The sequence below is a fragment of the Rhipicephalus sanguineus genome, chromosome 9 (assembly GCF_013339695.2).
Source record: "Rhipicephalus sanguineus isolate Rsan-2018 chromosome 9, BIME_Rsan_1.4, whole genome shotgun sequence".
Classification (NCBI taxonomy): Eukaryota; Metazoa; Arthropoda; class Arachnida; order Ixodida; family Ixodidae; genus Rhipicephalus; species Rhipicephalus sanguineus.
Window position 1 is genome coordinate 89623248 of NC_051184.2, and position 26979 is coordinate 89650226.

The 26979-nt window shown below is 42.5% G+C and overlaps 1 protein-coding gene across 2 annotated transcripts in view; it reads left to right on the forward strand.

Annotated features, from left to right (window-relative positions):
- The window catches only part of LOC119405994 (multiple PDZ domain protein), a 352266-nt gene that overhangs the window by 284239 nt on the left and 41048 nt on the right, over positions 1 to 26979 (forward strand). For both annotated transcript variants that reach the window (XM_037672815.2, XM_049419279.1), the window contains 3 exons: positions 23901 to 24106; positions 25347 to 25441; positions 25967 to 26036. In XM_037672815.2, the coding sequence (XP_037528743.1) occupies positions 23901 to 24106; positions 25347 to 25441; positions 25967 to 26036 (371 nt within the window). The remainder of the gene's footprint in view (positions 1 to 23900; positions 24107 to 25346; positions 25442 to 25966; positions 26037 to 26979) is intronic.

Below are 26979 nucleotides of genomic sequence, written 5' to 3' on the forward strand. Positions count from 1 at the left end.
CTCCTCCTGGCGTCGTCCTGTAGAGACGACTATGTGCGAGAGAGTTGCGGTTTAGGAAAGTGGGCGAGAGGGAGGGGCACGTAGGGCGGGGGAGAGGGGGCGTTGGCCAAAAAGAGTTGTAGCTGTGCCGACTGTGTGTGTGTGTGTGTGTGTGTGTGTGTGTGTGTGTGTGTGTGTGTGTGTGTGTGTGTGTGTGTGTGTGTGTGTGTGTGTGTGTGTGTGTGTGTGTGTGTGTGTGTGTGTGTGTGTGTGTGTGTGTGTGTGTGTGCGCGCGCGCGCGCGCGTGCGCGCGTGCGTGCGTGCGTGTTTGTGTGGTGTGTGTGTGTGTGCGTGGTCCGCCTCGCCGTCATCAACTGAACGTCGTGGTGATGTGGTCTTGGTGTACGCTTGGTGTCCTTAGCGTCGGCAGCTCGACCACGTACCCCGCCTCTCAGTGGTGGCAGCAGTAACAACGCCGGAAGCAACTCCGACGTACCATGAGCGAAACTAGAAAAAACAATAAAATGGAGCTTTCGCACCCAAAGGGGAAGGGAAGGGTGTGTTATAGAGTGTAGGGGCAGGGCATCATGATTGTGTTTTCGCCAGCATGCCCCATTTCTTTCTCTTAGCTGTTTTGTTGTTGTCTCTTCTTACATCCCTTTGCAAGTAGTTTCTTGCACTATGTAAACTCTCTTCTCACGTCATTATTAACGTGACTACCATTTCTGGTAGTGATAATTGCTTGCTGTTATTGCACAAAGGACACTTACAGTGAGCCATTTTCGCAATTGAAGCACATTTTGCTCTTTCCACACAAATTTATCGGGCACACGTCACACTTCTTATGAAACACAAAAGAGGCAATTTCATGTCTAAAAAACATCTTGGACTTATAGTAGAAAAGTCTAATTGTTGTCCTGGTCAAGACAATCTGTAGCCGTTGAAACTGGTAAGTCAGTTGGACCTGCCAGTGTTGCGCTAAAAGTTGGCTAAAAGGTGTCTTTACTGCGATTGTATACAACTTCAGAAGTCTGTAGAGGACCCCACCCAGATGGCCAGAGCATGGCAGCCGATAGCCTCCATGACTAAAGAAACAGTCCCACTGACGCACTCGTCTATGTTCTCTGATGGCGGGGCCACCGGCTGTCCAGCTCAGAACGTCAATGCGGAGTGCACGCCCATTGGTGCAGGCTTGTGCACATCTGCCTTTAAGGAGAAAATGCTGCGGACTTCTAAAGTCGTATCCAACTGTAGATCAAGCTAAGAATTTTTTAGGAATTTTCAGAATTTTGTTCCAGTGGTTTAGACACATAAAGCAAGCTATTACAACTGCCTTTACAGTACTCTTGGCTAGTGGCATGACGATTGATATAGGAATTGATAAAATGAAGGGAAAGGGGAGAGCACCCGGAAGAGTTCTTTTCTGTCCTTACTCTCCCTTCCTATGTCAGCCGTCGTGCCAGTGACCAAGCAACATTACGAACATGCATGTTCATCCACCTAGTCCTCACGATGGCATTTATAAATTTTCATACGACAGTGCCATGAGCAAGGAAAATTAATAACTGCTTCACCAAAACAGCACTGAAGAAAAACTGCATAACATAAAAAGCAAGTAAGCTAGATATGATTTACAACAAATAACAGAGCATCAAGTCATTTGAAAGACAGATTTACAATGGCAGATGCGATAAGTGTTCCATAAATGACAATCATTCGTAACTGCATTCACAAGGTAGGCAATTATGGTAGAAGTGTTATACATTATTTACGTCAGTGACCAGGCGAAATGGTAAACAAGCGAGCGCTCGCTTGTACAAACACAAGCTGTAACCCTTAGAAGAATGATAGAGTCCTTAAACAGGGCAAGTCAGCCTTTTTTACGATTCAAACCAGTGCATCCTCCATAGTTCCATGTTACATCTACCAAATCTCAACTGGCATCAAATAATTGTCGTATTTAATGTTTTAATGTCAAGACAGCTAAAAAATTCTGATAGTACTGAAGAAAACTCAAGCACATTGAATTTCAGTTACCGGAAAAAGTATGCAGCATGCATAGCTGCTTCACGTGCAGCGAAGGTGGCGAGCAAATATCCAGCCATTGTTTTAGCGAACCATTGGCGAAAACACGTAGCACAGCCCGTTTCATAAAGCAGTGATGCAAAAGCGTATGGAAAACAGTATGATACAGTTACTTGATAGCAGTTAACAACAATAAACCATACAGAAGAGCTGACAACGCTACACAACCATGATGATAACTGCCGAGGCCACCTATGACTGAAACGTTGCGGACGTAAGTGGCTGTTCTTTCTTTCAAACCTTCTCTGTTGCAATACACCCAATGTTGTCAGTAAAGAACGAGGCCTTCGAGATTGGCGGTGCATGATTGCAGAGGGCACGTTTTAACATAAGTTCCACGAAAGCTGATTATTCTCACCGAATGCAGTGCATCATGCATCAATCCTGTTGTCAGATGTTGCTGCGCGAGTGTATTGCTGAGAGGCATTGTTAGCCAGGGTCATGTGAGTTGGGTTGAAAAGGAACATACTTACCGAACTGTTCATATACTGTCATGTTAAAGCCTCAATTATTATTGAGGTTCTCAATTGTCTGTGAAATTTGTTTTTGTTTTTTAAATAAAACCGATAGTCATTGCGTTTTCGACATGCTGTTCTGGCATTTCTTGCACATTGAGACCAAATATCCAAAGAATTCTTGAGGTAGACGTCGTGTGCTCGCGCTATTAGTCAAAATGTCTAAAGAAGGTCTCAAAGTAGACGTCATGAACTCGTTTGAAAGAATAGACTCTGGTGACACCATATAGTTACCTAAAAAATTCAAATGTGGTAAACAGTCTGCTGACACATTTGAGCCACAAAGGTCATATTTTGAAAAGTATCTATTTCAGGTCTCTCACAGACCAAGACGTCTGTTGTTTGTAGCCATTTCTAGACGTTTTTTAGGCGTTTGTGTTCATGGGTTTCCAGTATACCGGCGTCATTTCAGTACAGCACCTATAGTAGCTGTGCATCTTTCTTTTTAGCTTGGAGAACAATGAATCTAAAGGAACAGTCGTCTTAGCAACTCTCTTCGACATACCATACAAGAAATGTTGATCTTTATCTTGGACATGCTGAGGAGGCGATTTCCCCAAGAGTGAACAGTTGTGTGCCTCTGTCCCTTTTCTATTAGACAGTCCTTTCCTTCTACTCTATATAAATGCAGAATCATCATCGTGTCTTCAATAACTTAATTCATGGAAGTGGCATAATTGATTTGTAGTAACGAGTGCATTTTTGCCAGCATGGCATAAATGGCACTAGGTATTGCTTTGGGTGGCAGTTATACGATATATGCACACCTCTGTGCACGTTTCCTTTATACCCCTTAGATAATGGAGCTTAGTTTCCATTTCTGTCTGAAGTTTTGGTGCGCAGCCCACAGATTACATGTTTCTTGCATGTACTATCATTGTAGCACACTTGTGATACTTTCCAAAAACTGTTATTTCACACAATTAACTGAAAAAACAGCGCAGCTTGTGATGACCGAAAGCAAAGTGTGGTGCAGTGTGGTATGGCATCCTACTGCATTTGCAGCACTACACAGCGCAGCTCCCATGTATTGTGGGAAAAGTCGCATGTTACTTTGTTTGCTCCTCACCTTGCAATGCACTGCACGCAACTGTTAGCGCAAAAAGGGAAGGCCATTTCCTGTTTGATTGATCTGAGCAACGTCGAGGCAGTCAATCTTGTTCAGAGAGTGCACACTCGGCACGTAGTCAGCGGATCTGGATATACGTGTTATTGTCTATGGGTTGGGGGTCTGCCTCAGCCTACCACTTAAGGCCGATTAGGCCTAGGATCGTTGTGGCCGCTGGTATATTTGGCATTGGCAAATCCGTAATGACCTGTTCTTCATACTCAGTCGCACTTTTCCGGCAAGCTTGCTCAAGCATTTGGCTCTCACTACCGTCTGAAAAATGCATTTAGGGTGCATTTATGATAACGAGATGCATGGAACGAACTAGTGCACAGCCAAACGAGATAAAATAGAATAAACAGCCACATATAAGAAAAATGCCGGTTACTGTTATCATCTCTACTCCGCACAGATTGTGCATCATTCTGCACCCCTTGTTCTGCCATTGAAAAGCCCGGATGTATGGTTCATTAGGTTTATGCTTCATTAGAGGCTTTATTGGCTTGACTTTGTTGTGGTTCATTTGCCATTCATTCATTGTGGTTTTCCTGTTTCTTTCGAGAAGTGAAAGGGTGAGAAGAGGGGGAGGGCAGGTCTTTTGTTTCTTATTATGTTTACTTATCATGCCTGCTGCTTGTTTCTTCTTTAGTTTGTTTTGCCTTTTGTGCTATGCGCATGTTATCCGAGACGTACTCGCTGAGATAGTGCACGTTGAAAAGACACAAAGGACGGCAAGCACTCAGGCATGCTCTGTAACTCTAGCATAAGGGGCTGTTAAAAATATATGTTCATAAATTTTCGGTATCCATCGCTCATAAAGGGCATTCAAATTGACATTTATTTATTTTAAATTTTTTTCAAGATTTTTACTGCTTTTACTCCTTTGCCATTTTTACCCATGGTAACTCCACTGTATCGTGTTGCTTCTGTATCATGTTGCACTGTCAGGTGCACATTTTTAAAAGCATTGTTTAGGTCTATGTTATCGCAAAATAAGAGAGTTTTTAAATGTGTGTATAACTTTAGTGCAGCTTTCTTTACTCCTTTACATTTGTGATGTAAAAAAAATAGCAACATGGCTCTTTATGATGCATGTTGCTATCTTGATGGTCTAGTTCTTTGTTTCTGTTTTTATGTTTTTTGTTGTTTTCTTTCACTCTCTATTCACACTGTAACTGAACACCAGTCATACTGCATGGCAACCAGCCTTAAGCCATCTCAGCCTTTGTAATGAATTGGATTAAAAGCATTAAGGCAGCATTAAATTTCAACGCCTGTGCAACTTTCATACAAAGAACAGGATAATCTATGTACATCATGAAACTTCAAGCATTCTTTTGTAGCTGTAGTACTTTGCTTTCAGAAATGTGGCTTTGTGCGTAGCATCAGCATTCTTGATGCCAGTCTGTTGCACTTTACCTTTTACGTTTAAAAATTGGATCTCTCTAAGTCGAGGCTAAGGGTATGTGATGAATAGTAATTTAAACAGTTGTTAAGTCCTCATTCAGACGAGATGGACGTTGGCCGTAAAAGCGGCTACACGTGGCACACTTTAAAGACACTGTCGAGTTTTTGTCGAGTCTGTGTCGGTAATTTTAGCATTCTGGCATCACTCCTGCCGTCGCGATGTTTACCAGCGCTAATTGGTTCCTGAATCTGCTTAGGATGAAGCCAGCACATGGAAAAGCGTGGAGATGCTGCCTAGTGTTAATGTAGGAAGCTAAAACGCGAGTGAGTTTTTTTTTTTTTTTTTTTTTTTTTTGACAGGGAGAAATGGACAAGATGTGTCCTCGTAGTCTTAGCCAAATCCGTTTCCAGACAGCAGAGTGACCATGTGTTTATGCAGTGATTTGATTTGATCCGAAGTGAGCACTGGAATTAACAAACTTCCTCCAAGTTTGGTACCACTAGAATATTAATAATCTTTCACACAAAGAAATAGCAATAACATTGAGTTATAGATTTGTTTATTAACACGCCCAGAAACAATCTTAAGGTTTGGACACGAGTGCTCCAGTACGATAGTGAAGAAAATAAATGCCAGGTCAGTACCACTCGTAATATTTTTCATAATTTTTGCCACCCATTTAAAGTACAATCCTTCTTTTCGTGCACTAAATCTGTGTTGATATTCGCCACTGTTTTTGGCGACACACCACTGGATTAGACTACCGAGAGACGTTGTATCTGTCATTAATCATGATAATTTTATTAACGAATTGAAGTTGTTGTTTTTTTAAACCTGTGATTATTTCTGTGTGCAGCACTTGCTTCTGCTTGCTGCATTCACTAGATGCAGCCATAGTGTTGGAAAAAAAAACGCCAGGCCTGCGCAGAAAGCGCAGCACAGTCACAGCGAAAGCTGGAAGAGCGGCATTTCTAGAGCCCGTTATAAACTCTCCTGTGGCTACTAGTACAGGTACATTAGCAACGTACCCACTACGCCACGAAGCGTAATTTTTGGGAAGTTGGGAAGCACCCAGCACGACATTATTCGTTGTTCTGCGGAGAAGCGAGGTACCATATGTAAGCGATTATGTGCAGTTTGTTGATGCGGCGGTTGATGACGATGAATAATTATGGTTGCGCCTTTGTAATGGGTTGGAAGCTCTAAACGACCCACTAGTTACGTAATGCATATTGTGTGACGCCCGGTCGTTATTTAACTGTCCCACCACGCTTTATAACATACGTTAACCGGAGAAACGTAGAGCGAGAGAGAGAGAGAATTGACTTTATTGAGACCTTGAGGAAATGGATCATGAGAGCCTTATGGGCTTCCTTGGCAACCAACAGAAGTGCACTTGCGAGGAACCCACTACGCTATAAATCATTGTAATTTTTGAGAAGTAGGGCAGTAGGCACTGTGCCATTTTTCGTCATTCTACAGACAGCCGTGGTACCTGCTAAACGCATGTAAGGCATTATGCGCACTTTGTTGATGCTGTGCGTGATGACGATGAAGAATTATGGCAGAGCTCTTTGTAATGGGTTGGAAGCATTCAACAACCTACTCGTTGCGCAATTCGCATTGTGTGACGCCTGGTTGCAGAATTCGCGTTGTGCGACGCTTGGTGCTTATTCTACTCTTTTACCACGCTATATTGCATATGCTAATGTCGTTCGTTCCCGACATGAAGCCTGTATAGGACCTTTTTGCAAAGCAGTTTCAAGAACCGGCATGGCTCAGAGGTTGAATACTGGGCTCCCACGCAGAGGGCCCAGGTTCGAACCTCGTTCCATCCTGGAATTTTTTTCTTATTTAGTTTTTTTTCTTATTTCGAGCGATACTGGTTACGGACACCGGCGGCGGCGGCGGCGGCGGCGGCGGCGGACAACTACGGCACCAAAAATGGCCGGTGAAATGATCTCATAACAGCTTTCGCTGTAAAACATTATATGTCCCCTTCGGGCATGAATTACGATGGACTGCCTGAAAATCTGTCAAAATCATGCAACGTAATTCCAAGGAACTTGATATTACATCCCAAGTAATAGGAGGCAATACATTGTTTTGCACAACTTTCAGTAATTAATGACAATTAGCGTGTAATTAAATATATAATTGTTGTGCAGTCAGTCAGGTTCAATTTTTGCTAAAAAGAATCAAATATTCAGCTCAAAATGCATGCCCGGTTCGTTTTTTTTGGTTGTGTTCATTTCGAGCAAAGAAAATAATACTCTTGACGTTCGTGGAACGCGGCATGTCGAACGATCGTTGAACATGGTAGTGCCTCCAGCAACATGGTCGTCTGCAGCAATACGCAGCACAATGAAGTTAAATGAGCGCTAGTTGTCCATTCAGGAAGCCTGTACAAATGCGCACACTGCGTTTCAAGCCATTTGAAGAAACATGCGGTGCGTGACGTGCGTCCGTAGTTGATGTGTACAACTCTACAAACCGCCGCTGAATGGGATATTGTATGCTTGAGATACTAGGCACCACCTATAGCATTTCTACAAACCAGTTCGTTTTATCTTCCTTGGATGTATATGTGCTGTCATTCTATAACATAGATGTTATAGTTACTCAAAAGTAAAAGGTTGCTCGAAGAAAAGGCGCGTGCGCGTGGAAGGGTACGGGGACAAGTGCAATTCTTACTTGCGTGAACAGAATGTTACAACATTTTCATGCTCAATCCATCTCGTTTAGTTGCCAGCTATGCTGTTTGTTGTTCAGCTCAATGGAGCATAGTGATAGATTACCAAGAGAGCCATTTGGATTACCATTTGGAAAACAAAACTAAAACTGCCCAGTACGAAGGAGTTTACGTAAACTATTTGGGGTGCTCTGAAGCTAGTCATTGACTTCTCTTCAGTTTGGGACTGCTAAGAAGTTTATTCGAATGCAAAAGCAAAGGCAAGGTTGCAAATGGAGTGGAAGCGCTGTGTTCAGACTCTGCAAATAACTTCACGTACCTGCTTGGGCTGAGCTGAAAATTGGATCGAGCTGAAGAAAAATTGGGTCGATTTCTCATCTAATGGTCTCTGGATGTGCGTATTCCATGTGTGTACATACTAGATCTTTTTTTTAAATTTTCGCAATGGTGCATTAATTTTTCGAGGCACTGTTTGGCCAAACCTGACCCTCGTGCCTTGTCGTCATTCTTTACACTGCAGATTCAACATTCCATTTCGAGTTCATCATGCTAAGGGGCATGTTTATGGACAGTCAGCAGTGGTATGGCATTCGTGGCATAGCAGTGTTGCTGCTCGTGATGGTCGGAATGTGATGGGTACGATACTGCTAGAGGTCTTTTCGGTCTGTGGCAGAATTATTGGACAGGCAAGCAGAATGACAAGCCTACAACAATGACAGTGGTGCCTTGCTTGCTTGTGCACTTCAAAGTTAGATGTTTGCAAGCACGAAAACAAAACCTGTCAATCATTTCTGATACCTTGCCATGTTGTGCCTACTTTCCGCCATATCATGACACTCCAATAGGCCAACTTGAAGGACGAGCCACTGCAAAAATAAGCGACTCATTTGATATCGCGCGGATAAATTTTGAAAGACTTAAAAAAATTTTAAAGCCATTCAAAATATAGCCGTAAGTGTAACTGAGCAGGGCTGCATCTACTGGGTGATTGGAAATTAAAAACGAAGGTGAAAAGGAAAATACTATGGCAACAACAGGACACTAGTGCTCTCATGACTGCATTCTCAGGCAGAGTATGGTTGGGCTACCAAATATTCAGCTTTGCCTTCAGCATTGTCTGTCATGACAATACTACCAGCAGCGAATGCCAACAAAAGTGTCAAATTACTGTGGGGAAGTTTGCATATAAGTGGTCTCTCTGAATAATAGATGCGTGAGTGTGGTACTATTCACAAAATGGTGAAGCATCTGGTGTGTCTAAAACACCACTGCTAAAAGCAGATATACAGCTGTCGTTCTCACTTAATTTGCCGCCCCGGACACCTTTACTTATTCCATAGGCAATACCTCTAGTGTACTGTACTCACGGATTCAAACGCAACAAATTTTTTAGTATAACGACTCGTACGCACGGTTGTTCGAGATAACCACGTCATGTCACGACGAATCTGGTCTCTAAAGACAATGTTGGCTCTGATCTATGCATTCGAGTCGAAATTACGCCATTGTGACCTGAACTGATGACGGTAGAAACGAAAACATGTGCATTACTTAGCCCTAAATTGTCCTATTTCAATCTGTGAATACTGTACCTGTTCTCTCTTCATCACACTTCCAAACACAAACATTCGAACACCACTGCTATCCTAAACACTCAACACTGAAGCTATTTCAGCGGCTAGGTTACTCAGCAGCTCAATTTTTTTTAAATGTGGATGGGGGATTTTCATAGCTTTCGTGTTTCCTGCGCAAGGGCGCTTTTCATAGAAAGCTCAACAGAGGACCTGTGTTGTGCACTGTGCGATATTTGTTCACCTTAAATTTACTCTGTCAACTTTGGAGCAGGAAGCAATGCTATCTATTGTGAAATCGTTCTGCACTTAATGTTAGATGCTAATAAAAATTCTTGCTCTTTTTTTTCCAAGTTTTAAAGAACTTTGTAGGAGCACGAAAGTAGTGTTACTGTGGCACTTAACGATGCGAAATCCAGGTTATAGCCTTGCCTCTGAATAACATTGGGCAGCTAAAGGCTCGTTAATTCAGATTTCACAGGACCAGAAAATCCAGGTTATAGCCTTGCCTCTGAATAACATTGGGCAGCTAAAGGCTTAAGTTATAGTAAAAGCTCGTTAATCCAGATTTCACAGGACCAGAAAAAATGTCCAAATTAACTGAATGCCAAAATATTGAAAGTATCAAGAAAGCAATAAGCAAGTGTCTGTGACATCAATATACGCTTTCATTTTCTTGATGAATACATAAATCATGTACTTATTTTGCATAAGAGCAGAGTAAAAGCCGCAATTTTCATCATTCTACGGCTTTGTTCTCAGTGCAACCACGGCGCGACACTGCCATGCTTAAATAGCCCGAAACATGCTCTGCACCCCTCTTTTATTACGTGCTGCCACCACCACCATGCGCACGTGAGGACAGTTTTTTCGCAAGTAAAATGGCCGGCAATTGATAGTTCGTCTATCACGATGTAGCAAGCGAGTTTTATGCCAGTAGGCCGACCATGTCTGAAAGCTCTTCATCGTCCACAGCTTCCGCCACGTTTGGGTTTTGTGACATTGTGCGCGCATTGCATCAAGTTAAAATGAAGCTGCTGAGTGCCGGATCCACGTGTGGACAAAACTGTGGTCACTAACTGATGAAGATAACGATGCGGATAGCACCGCCTTGTTTCGGTTGTCTGCGAAGGCCGTTTTCACCTTGGTTTTCACTCTTTTACATCGTACATTTGCGGCGATTCGTGCTCAGCATGCTTCAAGGGTCATCCGAATTAACTGGGTTGCGCCCAAACATGACCGAATTAATGAGAGTTTGATGCTATTGAACAATGCACACACTGGCCCGGACCAGGGAAAACGTCCAAATTACCCGATTTCCCTAATTAACAATCGTTGAATTAAGATTTTACTGTAGCACTGAAACACTTTTTGAACACACCAGGGAAATAATGCCGAAAATGTGTGAGCCAAATGGCATTTCTTTGTGCACAGCAGCAAATCTAAAGCACCTCATAATAGATTGCTCGTTCTTTCTGCAGTATTTGAAGCAACGTCTTTCTTGCTTCCATCAGCGATGTCACAGCCACCACCACAACAACTGTAGGCGTCGGCAGAATTTTGTCTTTGGGGATGAAAACCCATGTTGCATCGCAGTGGGGGAGGGAGGATCGCTGGTGTAGCTTTGGTGGGGGGGGGGGCATTGCTGGTGTGGCTTGAGGGGGGCGACTGCCTGCATGGCACCCCTCCTGCCAACGCCCATGATGACAACCCGTGCAAACCAGTCATGTTTGGTGATTGTTTATGAGCACGAGTTATTTCTGCAAAAAAGCTCACAGCAGCTGTGTAAAGTCCTTTCTAATCTTCCACCAAACTGGAAAGAGATGGTGGTCAACATGTTTAGCCTGTTCTAGCATCAGTACTCCTTTTTCACTGTCAGGTACTTGTCAAAAGCCAAACTTGAAGGGTTACTGTGAGCACACTTCAGAAAGAATGAAAAAAATCACAGGGTTCCTTAATCATTCACCTAAGGTGGTTTAGCACTGACTCCTGGATCGGAGGCATTGCAAGCTTTCTGCACCTCACCTGGTTTTGCACTGCCTCCGTGAATGGCCCACCATTTACTGTAATGACATCACCAGGTGACATCACGTTATGTCATGTCACAAATTATGGTGATATGTGACGTCATGATGATGTCGTATGGTGATATCATCACATGATGATGATTTTTCGCACCACTCGTGTTAACGCCGCCGACAGTCAATTTTCGTGTTGGATGAGGCATCCAAGGCTTTCACATTTAAAAAATATCAAGAATGGAGGGATAAACAGGGCATTGCTGTTGGTGCTGCTTCACTTTTGGGAACCAAATAAGTTGAGGGATAACAATTAATAGTATCATTAACTCTTTTATAAACGTGTTTTCTGATATAATATTCCTTGAAGAACATGATGCCATTCTAACCTGTTGCTCAGGTTTCAAGAGAAGGCATCTCCGGGCTTCGTTACGACATCGTATTTTACGCTGGAAGCAATAATTGCTGCTTATGCCGAGAATAACAAACTGAAAACATGATGCTCCCACCCAATGCCCCGTGGTGCTACCCATGCAGAAAAGAATGGGTCTCGCAAGCACACTGCGCGCACTGCGCACAGTTGCTGCAAACTGACTGTTTAAGATGCCCCAATTGGTGCCAATGAAAGCCTCTCGATAGGGCTGAGCTTGAGCCAGCATTCTCCGAGCGCTGAGGTGTTTATCGCTGCTTTGCTTGACCCATCGCATAAAGTGTGACTGGACGCTGCCTGCGCTCCGCCAGTGTCTTTGTTTGTTGGTATTTAAAACAGCAGCCCCGGAGGGGGCCCAAAGGGAAATACAGGCGAGGGGGCGATGCTTTTATAGCCTCTGGCCTGTTTGTTGTTCCAAGAAGGCGAGCCAAATGGCTCCGTGGGGCTGCCCGGATTCCTGGCTCAGAATTGGCACGGCTGTGAATAAGTGGAGACTGGGTTCTGCGGACGCCGCCTTTCTTTCTGTCTGAAACTTAATTATGTCTGTTCACATGTTTCATTGATTGTTTGTTTGCTTGCTTGTTGCCTTTCAAGTAAACCAGTATATAACTTATTTTTGTTTGCATCTGAATTAAGAACTGTGTTCACGGAATTGCGCTCAAGAATATTATTTTCTAATTTGGGGCACTTACGCTTTCATTTTCCATACCTTGTTCATGCTTTACTAGCAGGTGTTCTTTGTATGTTTCCTATGTTGTTGATTTATTTGTTTCGTGAAATGCGTTGTACTAAGCTGCAATTTTATAGCTGCAGTGGCAGTACTTGCTTCAAAAACGCCAATTTGCCATGTAATACACTTAATTTTCCTTTTTCCTTAAGGGTTGGCCTTAGCCAAGCGGTGTACTGCCTTTTCCATCCCTTCATTAGTTTGTATCATATGTGCCTATTATTATTATTATTATTAGCACTGATCATTGCTTTGGATACACTGCAGTCATAATAAATGGTGAGCACATTGAAATATAATGGCTCTGTGCGGAAGATCACATGGTCTTTCTTTAACCGAAGCTTAAATTTAGTTAGTCATTAGCGTGAGCCTGTTATGCTGAGATTGAAACTCCAATGAATTGTTGTTGTCATTGTGTCAGGTTTTTTTTCTAAACCCCCAAGTGTAGGGGGAGCAGAACATTTTATATACTTGCTGTTTTTTTCTGATAATCTTTGTACGAGAGTCAGCATTTCATTCTCTTTGTTGCTTCTCTTTCCGAACTGAATTATATGAATGAAACAGTCAACAACTAAAGGCACATTTCGCAGTTTGGAGCATCGGCTTCATCACTGTGCATGTTGATGCTTCTGTAGATTGTTGTACCTGGGACATCAGTGCAGTGCAAGCACAAAAACAAACGGTGCCCCACACAGCAATCTCTGTTGTGCACTCTATAACAGATAATAAAAAAAAACATTGAGGGGACCTAGAGGTCAGAGATATTAAGTAAAGCCAGAGGTAGGATGTTGGGCAGGACACAGGATACAAAACGAAGAACAGTCGTAATCCGAAGGAAACTGGATTGTTGCATCGGTGCGTCGTCGCGGGCGTGAAATTGGATCACAGGGCCGTGCCGGAGAGTGCGATGTGATGTCGTTTTAGTTTTGGGTTCTCTTATCTGTACGTGTCTTAAGGGGCTGGGGCAGACCCGAGGGCTACCAAAAATGATTTGTTCTAAAAGCTTTGTGTTGGCTGCGGGACTTTGCTATGGTCGGGATTCGTGATTGGTTGCTAGAAAGGGAACTGTCAGGTGTTGCCTGTCCCCATCCAGGGCTCAGCTTCAAATGCACAGTGACACACAGATTGCTGGCGTGTGGCTGCAAGTGTTTATTGTGACTGATGTTCATTAAACACTGCAAATCCTACTGCTCAGAATAATGTTATTGTTAACATTACAATGCAGTAGTTGAAGTCACGTGTCTCAGTGAGACACACGACTCTGTTAGACGCCACTGCCTTTTGGACAGACTTGTACTCATAACAGAACAAGAGTTACCCATTACAGTTGCTTCAGTGAAAAATAAAATTGATTTGAACTACCTAGTACTGCCTCACTAAATTAACTGATGAATAACTAAGAAGTAATGGATTACCTACATTTCATTACTTTCCATCACATTTGATAAGCTTAGTAATTCTGTCACCACTCACACTAGAAAAGTCATTTATAACGTGATCTCACCTCAAATAAAATGATTCACAGACAGAAAAATCTTGCACTTTAGCAGTGTTGCATATTATACCAAGGACTTGATGCCCAAGAGTAGTCTCTTAACTATTACGCTACTTGCGCATGTCGTTATGGCGTGGGTAACCCTACACATGAGGCACTCGTAAAAAAGACAAGACAAAAGTACAGTTGCAGTTACATAGCACCTCGTAGCCGTTTCTCGTAAAATGGGCAGGCGCACTTATGCAGCTTCACAGGTTGCATGCACGTAGCCTGTGCGCCGCGTTGTTTCATGAAGCAACAAACTTTCTTCACTCTCTCAACTGCGGGGGCATGGATGGCTAATCTGTAGAACAGAGCTTGGAAGCTGTCTAATGGAAACGGAAAAGCTAAACCACAGCGAGATGCTGAATGCGATGACAACAATACAGGCCACACGTCTTGCTATTCAGATGGGGAAACAAATACAGAGGGCTCAGGTTTGCCCCTGGAAACGTGTCAATACGTCTGGCTGCAGCACTCCAAGACTGTTGGCACGCTACTCTCATTAGGGGCTAACCAAAATGCTAAAAGGCTACATTCCCAGTTATGATCCTCTTTTGAAAATAAAGTAAAGACAGGGTCTTTCAATACTTTTCTTCGTGTCATGAAGCTCCTGCTGTCGTTTCGCATAGGGAGAAAAGCTGCTAGGTGCCGCCATGAGTCGAAGGCTACCTATATGCCACACTTGGAAGAACAGTCAGTGTTTTCGCGTGAGTGTTTCACATCAAAAATATTTCGCCCAAATTCTTTTTTTCACTCCATTCGTTGACTGGACATAGCAGTGATGAGTGTCGACCAATTAATATAACACGCGAATTGTTAACTAACTGAAATCATGGATGGATGGTATGACTTGAGATGCTATGAGCATCCACTTTCTAACATCAGTAGTGGTTACGATTATACTATTATATGTATCTATTATTATATCTCTTATATCTATTAGTGTCTACTATTACTATTATATTGTATATTATAGCATTTATAGCATCCCCGTCCAGCCATGCTATGCCGCAGGGCGGCAACTGTGGGCGCTATGCGAAGCTTTCCCATAGCATTACGTGGGAGTTTCATGACCAGAAGAAAAGTATTGAAAGACCCTGGCAACAGCCATATGTAACTGATTACAGAAAGACATCTCTAAAATCAGAAAGAATCTCTAAAAACATAATTGTTTACGAGTATTTCATGGCTACATAACAGTTGTAATCAGAATGGGCTCATATTTTAGGCATAAAATCGGTATCCCATCACAGAATATGCGTGGAGGATGCCAGCGGAGACGTTTCCTTTAAAAAATAATGAATACCAAAGTGGTGCATCACTGTTGTAACCGCAAGGAGAACACGTTGAAGCTTTAAGTTCATGAACTAAAAATAAAAGCAAAATTTTTTTGGACCCTTCTCTATTTTGGCAGTGCCCCCACATTGTGAAACTATGCCAGCCGATGTCCTAGCACTTTTGATGCTGCAACGCTGGCTACATTGTACATAGTGACAGCAGGGAGACTATTCGGGGTTCTCGGAGTGGTGCTGTTTATTTCTTTCCACCTTGGCATCCGCTCGGCCGTGACTGCGACGAGTCCCACCTGTGTTTGCCAAAACAATTGGCACGTCCCGAAATGTGACAGGCTTTTGACGGCTGTCCTTCGTTCATTGTCTGGGACAACAGACGTGCTACTGTAGTGCGCATTTTTACACGTAGGCACGTATTTCTGCCGTTCTCGTTGTGAATGAACGCTTCTTTGTGAATGAATGCCTGCCAAAGGAAGTTGGGGGATATTCCGATTCTAGACCTTTCGAGTGCGAAAACTGGTTCAAGGACTGTACAAGACCCATTAATCTCTATGGTCATATGGAAATTACTGCATGAAGCATTTTTAAAAGCTGCTAGTTCAATAATAAATGATTGGCAAATATACTGCTTGATATGCGGCATCAGTTATTAATCGTAAGTAATATAAACTGAATAGGATAGGCCTTGCCATTTTGCCTGAATTGTTTGATTTGGTATTCTAAATGCTTTAATATTCACATTCTCTAGCAAGCTGACTCATCAATACCCTGCCTTTCTGTTTTTATGCATCGTCCTATTTGTGGGCGTATCTCTACTACACATAGTTGTCATTTTCTATCACCAATTTGGTCCATTGCACAAGGGTATAAAGTGAGAGGCAGTTGCCAGTGTTGAAAGATTGCGCATTCTTTTCACAAAACTTAGTAGGTGAGGATTCTTTAGTGCTTTTGCTTAACACGTATGTGTCACTGTCACCGTGACACCAAAACATATACTGACATGAAAGACTTAGATGGATGCGTAATGGAACATATATCGATACCATACTCATGCTACTATAAAGTAAAGTCCTAATGTTGTACAGTTGTTTTCATAGAATCAAGAAGTCGGAAAGTACTGTCGCAGACACTGTATTTCTTTTGTTTGGCTGGCTTTCTTCGATACTGAGCACTCGTGGCAATACAGGTTCTAGCATGCTTTGATTCAGCATACTGTCACAAAATGATGCCACTTTTGCTGCTGTTTCTGCCTAATTATCTGGTATCGTAGCAATGCGTTACCAGCAGCACGTGTACTTACATTGCGTTGAACTCTGTCGTTATACTGTAGAGCCGCAGTGATGGAGGCTGCATGGTAGGTGGGTAATAATAATAATAATAATAATAATAATAATAATAATAATAATAATAATAATAATGGTTTCATTTTCCACCAATACAAAGTTGGATGTAGGGGGTGAGAATAAAAGTGACTATCCGCTTATCTCCGTTCTCAGCCCCTATATACATGACGCAGAGGCATTGCCGGCAGCAGAATACAAGATGTGGTGAAGATACACTACACCAACCAAAATAGGAATTACATAAGTTTCAAACACACTGTAGACTGTGGTGTTGGCAAGAAAGCGCAAGAAAACACACGATATAGTAAACATACTATATACAAGCACAGATCAAAAGTCTGAATGCACAAACTACAAGTACACTAAATACGAAATTTACTCATAGCTGCGGTGGTGTAGAACAAACAAGCATTGCACGCAAAACTCTTGTACAATTCAAACATCCATTCCTTGTCACCTAAATGCCATTCACTCTGTACATCCATGTTAGTTAAACACAAATAGAAATATTCAGCTGGCGTCACAAATGCAAATGACATAGGAGGAGCCTTATTTACAGTGCTTTACCTAATCGCAGTGTTATATTATTCGCCAAGACTCATACGTGTCAAGGGTAGTGTCCCAAACCAACATTCAAGATGCGAGATACGTTGCAGTGCGGTACTCCAGATTAATTCTCAGCTGCTTGGCGATAATTAACAAGCACCTAAATACAGGTACACATGTGCTCTTGTGTTTCACTCCCACCGGAACAAGGCAACCAGGAGATGCACCTGCGATCTCGCGTTCACACATGAAATCTCGTAAGTCTTGCAGGCAACACCTTGTTGGAATTTGTGGCTGCGCGTGTGCTTTAACCTCAGATTGCAGCTGTGATGCGAAAAGGGACGTCACCATTCATATCAGAGCTAACACGTAAAGTACATTTGCGAGCAGGGAATGCATCGGAACATTTTTCCATGTAACGCACAGGCAGTGCGAGAAGCGTGCCATCGTTTTTTTTTTTTCTTCGTTCTTTCCCCATCTACTTTACGGCCTCGTACACCCAGGTTGTCTCTCTTGTTTATTTTTTTCCTTCGCGCTCTTCCTGTCACACAAGTGGCTTCACATTGCATTTTGACATTCTCCAGTTTCATTGTTCGTCTACTTTTTTTCCACGTGGCTTCAGTGCCGGGTTATTCACTCGAGCTTTGTGCGCGAGCCTTTTTTGTCTGTGCTGCCATTGCAGGTGGATTTATACCTTTCTTTTCAATCCATCCGTCATTTCTTCTTTTTTCATCCGTTTCTTTCGCCCTCTCTCTTCTCTCTTCCACCCTCTCCACACCCTCTCGCGGCCACAACACCTGCCGCTGACAAAAGACGCGTGCCGCGTGCAAATCCCGGCAGTTGGGGGGGTGACAGACAGTGCAGACTATTTTTTTTTTCCTCACACTCTGAGTGCGATGAAGGCGATCTACACGATCTGGTTTAGGCTTAACAACCATGGATCCTTCAAGTCCCTTAGTGGAGTATCTGAAAAGAAAGGTCGGAAAATGAATTTCATTTTATTTTCCCCATTTCACTTTGTGCCTCGCTGCATCTGTTTCGTGGTGTGCTTGCAGCTGTGTTCCGTGGACTGCACACACCGGCTGAACGCGTTCGGCGAGCTTTGCATGTTTTGCAGATAATGCGCGTTTGTCGTACGTTGGTGTGAGTTTGTTTCTTTTTTTCATCACTTTTGTGTCTGCGCTAAGAAATGTGTCCTTGTCCACGTTTTAAATGACCTAACCAAAAGAAAGAATCGTCGAGTGGCATTTCAGTTTGAAGATTCGGAGTGTTCTTTTCTTTTTTTTTTTTGCTTGGGCTGATGTTTTGAAGAGCTTCGTTTAAGCTCATCACGCTGGAGGGATTGCTTGTAGAATTAATTTGCACGTTGGTTTTTCTTTCCTGTCTCAACACATCATTGCATTTCTGAAACTAAGTTTGGTGTTGTAGCTCCTTCATGCGATCTTAGTGCTTTTGAATCCTTGACAATTTCTTTGCATGAATAGTGCTGAATACATCCCATACTGCAGACACACATAGGCTAGTTATGTTAAAATATTGGTCTTTCAATTACCTATAATGTATGCTTTATATTCTTATATACTGTCTTCACCCATGTAAGCTTTCAAAGGCCGATGCGACCAATATTTTGCACAAGGCATCCCCCCCTGGCAAGATATTTATGGTTTCTCTAAACGCACTTTTTTTTTTTTTGCAGTAACCGCTGCAACTAGATTTCAGCTAGCACTACACAGTGTGTTTATTATCAGATATTTTAAGGCGAATATGGCAAATTATTGTTCTTCATTCATACTTACCTTTAAATGCTGTGTGCGTCAACCTTGCTTAATGAAATTGTCAAAGCAACTCTCAGGCCCATATTCGTTGTCTCTCTTGTTTATATTATGATGCTCAGTTCATTTTTCTATCTGCCTTTCCGGAACATAAATACAAATTCAGCGCAAAGACATGCTGCGTATTTAGGCCAACTCGGCACTGTCACGCGTTCCCTCGCACTAGTGGGGGGGTGTTCTTTTTGTTGTTTTGCAAGCTACACTGTTCACTTTGTCGTAATTGCAGCGCATGCGTTTCAAACTCGGAAGTAACACGTTGCTCGTTAGTCAAGCACAGCTGTCTCAGCAACAAGTTTATTGCACGTGTCAGGCTGGGGTGTCAAGGCTGCCCTTTCAAATAGGCGATGCAATTAAGCCTCAGCCATGCATGCACTCTCACTTTTCCTTCGTGAGGCAGCTGTCATTGGGAACTTGTCCACTTCTTCATCTTGCTGATCTGGCAGCACCCACAGAAACAGATACAAAGAAGAAAATTGCAGGACTAGTGATGGCTCGCAACAAGTATTTTTATTACAACAGAAATGCACACATGCTTAGTCTGCATTTCTACAGACACATAAATGTCTATTGAAGTTGTCGAAGAAATCGTCGTGAATGCAGCATTTCACCTACCTTTGAGCACTCCGCGATCAAAAATCAAATCAAATCAAATCAAATCAAATTTGCGATGTCATCATATCAGAGACAACTTGCACGCAAGGTAATCGAAGCCTTACATAGCAGGTGAAAGTGTCAGTGCACCGTCAGTCATCATTAGTGATGTGGAGTTCAACTGATATCTCGCTCACTCATGCAAATAATGGGTCATAAATAAGTCACTCAGAATGAGGTCAGCTCATTTCCACAATGTACAGGAAATTGACTTCTGCATCAAATCTAAACTTGTATATAGTAGCTTGGAGGTATATTTAATGGAGGCTGATCTCCTAACAGAATAGCATAATTTAGTTTTAAAATTTTAAAGTTTAGTCTGTTTTCATTTATTTAACAGTTCATTATCTGTCACTGTGAATGTCCATGCTCTCTAAAATTGGTTTCCCTAAAGTGGGTTTGGGCCATTGTGACATAAGAGGTGCATAATCCATAAATGTGGCTGGATATGTGCTGTATGCGGTCACGGGCACATTACACAATGTATAAACCATTGAAAATGTACATTGTGTAGGATGGTAGTAAAGGCATTCAATGCATTCCCCTAGTAGTGTACAGGATTTAGTTAACCACCTAATTGAAACTTTGGTTCACATTAATTGCAGCTTACTAACAGCATCCACATTTTTTTCTGTGATCTTTTGCGTGCATTACATCGCCTTTAGTCATGAATTGTAATCATATTTTGCATCCACTGCAGCACTCACACCCGTATTGTGGAAATTTTCTTCGCTCAAAACTTTACCTCGACTTGAGAAGGTCGATGGCAGCGTCACCCCTCGATAGAAATTGCCACTGTGTGTCACTGTCGCTTCCCACAACTCTAGTAAAGTGTAACGTCTTGTTCAGCCAAAAGGCAGTACTTTGCTCAACTCTGTGATGTGGAGGACTAAGCCTGAGTCTAGGGTCGACTAAGAATACGGGAGTACATTCTGTCTCTGTAGAACACGAACAATTTAATTGGCCAATTCACGAAACCTTCTAGGCATGTTGGTTTCAATACATTTATTGTACACTTGCATAATTTATTTATGAACATGACTTGCTATCAGTCGTACAAAAATAAGGGCCATAATTTGGTTACCAAAAAAGCATTGTTATGAGTTCATTATACTTTAATTACTTGACTACTCCAACATGATCATCATCAGCACATCGAACATGGTAGCACTTTTGGAGATCGCGTGTGATGAGATACTCTAGGGTCATGCATCTTCACGTCTTTCTTGAGCTCCAAACAGGCATATATATATTACCAAAAGAAATCTTCACCTCTGTTGACATTTTTGCAAAAATATGACTCCAGCAGTACGTGAAAGATACATATTTTCATAAGCACGTGTGGAAATTAACTGCCTTCAGTCACTCATGTTGCATTGAAACAAATTAAAATACACTAAATGAGCTTGTATTCCTGTAGCACGTATATGGCCACATCGTCACACTAGGAGGTGGCTTTTCATTCACTCTGCAGTTCACTTTTGCTTCTTACGCAGGTTACACGTCACAAATGACGAAAATTCATTTGCAAAACTGAGTCAGCATGGCCTTTGACAGTACATCGTTGGCATATCTGCTAAAAGGTGACACAGACACACTGATACCATTATCACAGACAGCCATGAATGTCAGTGGTCACCGAACTTCTTATCAGCATCTATCGCTAAAACAATGGGAGCTGCCACACACAGCACTGGTTGCACTCGCTGACAGAAAGTTTCCAGCCTGATACCTCTGTAGCTGGGAGGGCAGAATGAGTTTTGCTTGAGAAAAAGCATGAAAGTTATGGCGAATGACCAGTGGGGTGAGCCATGGACCTTCTAACCATTCTTTCATGGTCAATTTATTTTTATTTTATTTTTATTTCTGGTGCATTCTAGGAATAGTTGCATGCTTTGGGCATCCTTCAGGCACATGACAATGATCATTGTCTATCTTGATTGCATTTCTTGTCTTGCAAATTCGGCACTCACTGGTGTCCTATATGTCTTTGTCTACCTATGTCTATCTGCTATGTCTAGCTTCTGTCTAGCTGCTGTGTCTGTCTGATAGTGTACACACCATTTGTGACTAGGAAGAACCGCCTGCACATCCTCTAAGCCATAAAATTTCACATACCAAACAGATGAAGATTATTACTGTGACAGAATGACACCTCAAAAGTTACCACTGTTTTTAGAGTTTGGTATATGCCATGTCCCAAGGATGTCAGCAGGATAACGCAATATGCTTTTAGTACCAGCCTTCTCACATTTTGTTTATTGGGAGATGTCGCATACTCATCACCAAAAAGTGCTTGATATCCACATGCATGAAAATGCTCGATGAAATATGTATTAACGTTACAACTTCTCAAATTGCAATTCAATACTATTTAAATTGCCTTAGTGTAAATGCTACTAGAAGGGTCTTCGTAGCCCGTCTATTGTAGAGATATGGCATCCATAATTCTTGGAAGACTTCAAATCTTATTGCAAATGCAGTCGTTTTACTTTTTTCTGCTATGAATTTTTTGCAACGTTTTTTTACGATGCTTGTTATTCTATTCTAAAGCAATTCCTGCATGTTTTACCATACTGATAACAAAGGTTACATATCAGTGCAATGAGCAGGGTCGCTGAAGATATTGGCAGCCATGCTCATTGAAAACCATTTGAAGATCACCTCTGCGGGACAGAACATTCAGTTTGAAAACATTTTGTGTCCTTCAAGTGTAAAAATGATCTGTTTTTTAGACTTCTTTGCAATTTAATGTCTTATCAAAAGTGTTTGCAGTGCTGCTTTAAAGGATTGCTAAAGGAAAAAATTATTTTTTTTCTCGTATAAGCAGACTACCCTTTCAGAATGCCGGAAGCACCGCTCTGGCTGCAAGAAGATGCTTAAAAAGTCAGAAAATGGGAAAAAATAGAATACAAATCACGATGCTGCCTTGAAGTTTTTTCACCAACTCGCAGTTACATCATAGATTTTGACAGCATCTGCTAGAGCCTACATAACTTTTTATCTGTAAAAATTAATTAAATTGCTTTCTGAGGGTGGCAGAGACAGTACATAGCAAGTTTCAGGGAATTTTGTTGAGCCAAGGTGTCCAATATGCCAAAAAGATAGATTTTAATCCATAATAATAATAATAATATCTGGGGTTTAACGTCCCAAAACCACGATATGCTTACGAGGGATGCCGTAGTGGAGGGCTCCGGAAATTTGGACCACCTGGGGTTCTGTAGCATGCGCCTAAATCTAAGTACATGGGCCTCAAACATTTTCACCTCCATCGAAAGTGAGATTTTAATCCATGGCGGTGCAATGAAATTCAAGTGCTGAAGTTTCGGCAATAAATTGAATAATGAAACTGTGACCTTCATTTTTCTCTTCTGATAGTATGCCTATGATGGTGAAATGAAAGTCACTAGCGTTCTGAAATACCTAATTGTTTATTAGCCTGAACTGAGTGATGTGTTTCACGCATGGTGGTTCACGTTAGGGTTCTTTTTTTCAGTGGCACGAGCATCAAGTGGCATTCTAGTTTCTTTTCCAAGTATATCCGGTCGAGCCCTCACTTCCTGTTTTCCGAACAGTCAGAAAATGTGTTTTAAAATATAAAACTTGTAGAAATCAATAGTTCTGGCTCAAATTAAGAGTTATATTGAATACATATCATATGGGAGCACAACTTTGACCTAAGGGCCAGTTAACTGTCAGGATAAATAATGCAAATCAGTTGACTGCGTTAACTGAAAGATTTCTAGTGGCTGGGATTGTTGCGCCACCTGGGGGAGCAGATCTCAACCACACTCTGCTTTCTCTGTGGCCTCCGAGATCTGCATCGGCAGCGCGCGAAACACAAAGAGCATCGGATGCGCTATTCGAAGGTCGCAGGTTTGGTCCCTGCCGGCAGCAAGTTGTCTTTTCATCCACTTTACTTTCTTCACATTTACATCATAATTACTACATATAACATCCCCTATACTTTCCTTGGCTTTCTTGTCTGTTAGTTCTAAATAAAGTTAACCCAAGGAATACACCAGGGCACATGAACGCCGACGGGCGAGTGACACGACCAGACACCTAAGTCGAGGATTATGGTTGCCTCTGGAGTTTTTGTGCTTGCCTCTTGTTACAAGTGGATCCTTTCCCTCAACCTTTCTCTCTTTCCCTCCGTGCAGAGAAGATCGAGCGCAAGTATCAGGAGCTCAAGCTGGCTGGCGGGGAGCTGCTCCTCGTGGAGCTGCAGAAGGGACCCAGTGGCCTCGGACTCTCGCTAGCCGGCAACAAAAACCGCAGCCGCATGAGTGTCTTTGTCTGCGGCCTCCACCCAAATGGCCAGGCTGCCCGCGATGGCCGCATACGGGTGGCCGATGAGCTCCTCGAGGTGTGTTTCGCTCAAACTAAACTTCAAACACAAACTCGAAGTTGAACTCCACAACCAGATAACAGTATAATCTAAACAAGACAAAAGTTTAGTAGAAGGTGCGGCTTGATGTAACGAGGAGTCGTCGAACAAGGATTGCCACTGGAACCAACGTTTAGACAAGGAAATCTCTGACGACAAGCCTCCAGTTGTCTGAATGTTGACTCCAGTGACATTTCATGCCCAATGACTTCTCACAGCCATACAGTGTTGCTCTGAGCATTAGAACTGCTCATAACTGCTTGTAGGAGTGAATTAAAGTAGTGGCAATCCCTCCCTTAACTCATTTTGTTCTACACTCAGTGCTTTCGTTTGCGTCTGTATTACATCTGTGCTGGCAACCAGAGTGTGATCCGGAAAGTCCAAAGGATTGCCATGTGGCACAGAGAGTTCATAGGTGCTTATATGCATGTGTATATTAGCATATTTTCTTCTAGCGATTCCTCTCGAACAGTTGTAACTGAAATACAGGGTTAACATGGTGCTGCAGCAAATATAAAGAAAAAGAAGAGAAAGTATTGCCAGATCTTGATGCCAGCCCAACATAACATTTGGTTAAACATTAACGGAGGTCACTTCATGTCTGCGCTTCCTTCTTATCGGCTTTACGTCATTGGGAGCACTTGTGTTCAATGATGAACATGAACTTTGCTGGCTGTTTCTAGTAAACGATTTAGTATATATGACTAGCCTTCACTTCTTCCGCACTTTGATGGCAAACAGTTTTGTGTCTAGTACTTTCACATTTCGTGATATCAGGCTTTTTCTTGAGTGTTGGGCCAGTTTACTACCTATGCTGTGAATGTCTTTTTTTTACATTTGGCCCTTTCTTTTATAAAATCTGAAGAAGAATGCAGCTCTATAATTTAGCCACGTTGACTTGGTGTATTGAGGGCAAACATGGTTATCAAGTAGAATCAGGTTTTAACTCGCTACACTCATCACATATTAACTCTCGAGTGTAGAGTCATAGCTCTTGTGCATTAAGAAATACGGCACTGAAACATTGGACAAAGGATAGAAGCAAATAACACGTGCACTGCCCGCCTGAGCCGCTACGCATGTTCTCTGTTTCTGTCTCACGTGTCACGTGTCATGTTTTAATGCTACTTTCTGTGAAATGCCAAAGCAAGGTGGGGGGTGAGGTCTGCACCTTGGCACAGTGTGACCTTCGTCTTTTTCTTTTGCTTTCTTGCCAAAGGTGAACGGGGTCGTAATGTACGGCCGGTGTCACCTCAATGCCTCGGCCATCATCAAGAGTCTTCCGGGCCCCACGTACAAGTTCGTCCTTCACAGGTAAGCCATACCTTTTGGCACATAATCCAGTATTTTTGTTCATTTTTTATTTATACATACTGCAGTTCATTATGGCTGTAGCAGGAGTAGGTGCACATGCTAGTAAAAATGACGGCGGTATGCACAGACAAGAAAACAAAAGAAAAAAGAATGTAAGATAACTGTGCATCAGCAGGTTGTCTGTATTATGCTAGAAATGTTCGGTTGCTGACCGTGTTGACTGTTGAATGTGCATTTCATCGAAGACATGTGCAGTGAACAGTGGTGACAATGCAGTCATGATCACGTGGCTTGTGTGCATTGCAGCAGCATTTACATAAACGTGGTTTATGTGGATGCTGTTGATTTAGGCTGTCTGAACCGAAAACTAGACTGGACCGTCAGTCTTGGGTGCATGCACGTAAACACGGGTTATGTCGGCTGCCTTTTTGCGTCACTTCGATGTTTCAACGTAGGAAAAAAAGAATGACTGCGAGCTTCGTGTGACCGTGGGTTACGACTTCTTGTTTCTTATGTCATTGACAGGAGAGAAGACGCAGTGGAGGACATGGCCGTAAAGCCCCTCACTCAGTACCCGATGCAACTAGACGAGCAGGTGAGGAACTTGTTACAAGGCCTCATGACCAGTGATGCCATGAAAGGCTGCATAGCCTTTTGTGCAAAATGTCAAAGTGTGAGCAGTTACAGTGAGAGCAAATAAGAAAAATTTATGCATACTATTCATGTTGAAACCACGACCTACTATACTCCTGACCTGCCCAGATGTCCCCTCTCCAGCGCCCACGTTCTAGTCCATACCTCCTGCCGCTAGGGATGTAACCTACGAGCGTTGTGGCGCTAGTCAACACCTGTTCGCTGACGTCAGCTTTAACGCTCGTGATGATGTTTCGCCAGCGGAGAGCGCTCATATCGTGTAATTATTATTCATAAATGCAAAATACTTCGGAAATAAAAATACGGAAAGTGAATTAGAACTTTTTTTTTGCATTTAAAAGGACACAGCCGTCTTAGACTATGCAAGTCTACGGCTTCTCATGTTAGTCAACCAGTGCGCAGTAAATACTTAACCGCACAGAATAGCTTACTTGACCCTTGGTCTAAATTTGCAGAAACAGTCACATAATGCCGGCAGTTCGTCACATAATACAGGCGTTCTTACTCCAGCGCCATCCAAACGGTCGCAGAGTACCAGACGAACAGGTTATAGGTAGCGCCACCTACGGCGAGCGGTTGAACGAGAGCGGGGACGCGCGCTCCCATAGGACCCCCGATATCTGGACAGGTCAGGAGTACAGTAGGTCGTGGTTGAAACTGTGTAAAGTGCCATCATTTTAGAGCTCACCGGAAGTGATGATTGAGCAAGATTCAACCCATCATAAACTTACCTGTCAGCTCCATGCTTCGCATGCACAATGCATGCAGCATGGGACTGCACTCACTGTGTTTACAGATGTAAAAGAGGATACTAAAGCAAAATATTAAGTCAGTGTAGACTGATAAATAATTCTCTGAAAACCCTATTCTCACTCATTTTCTGG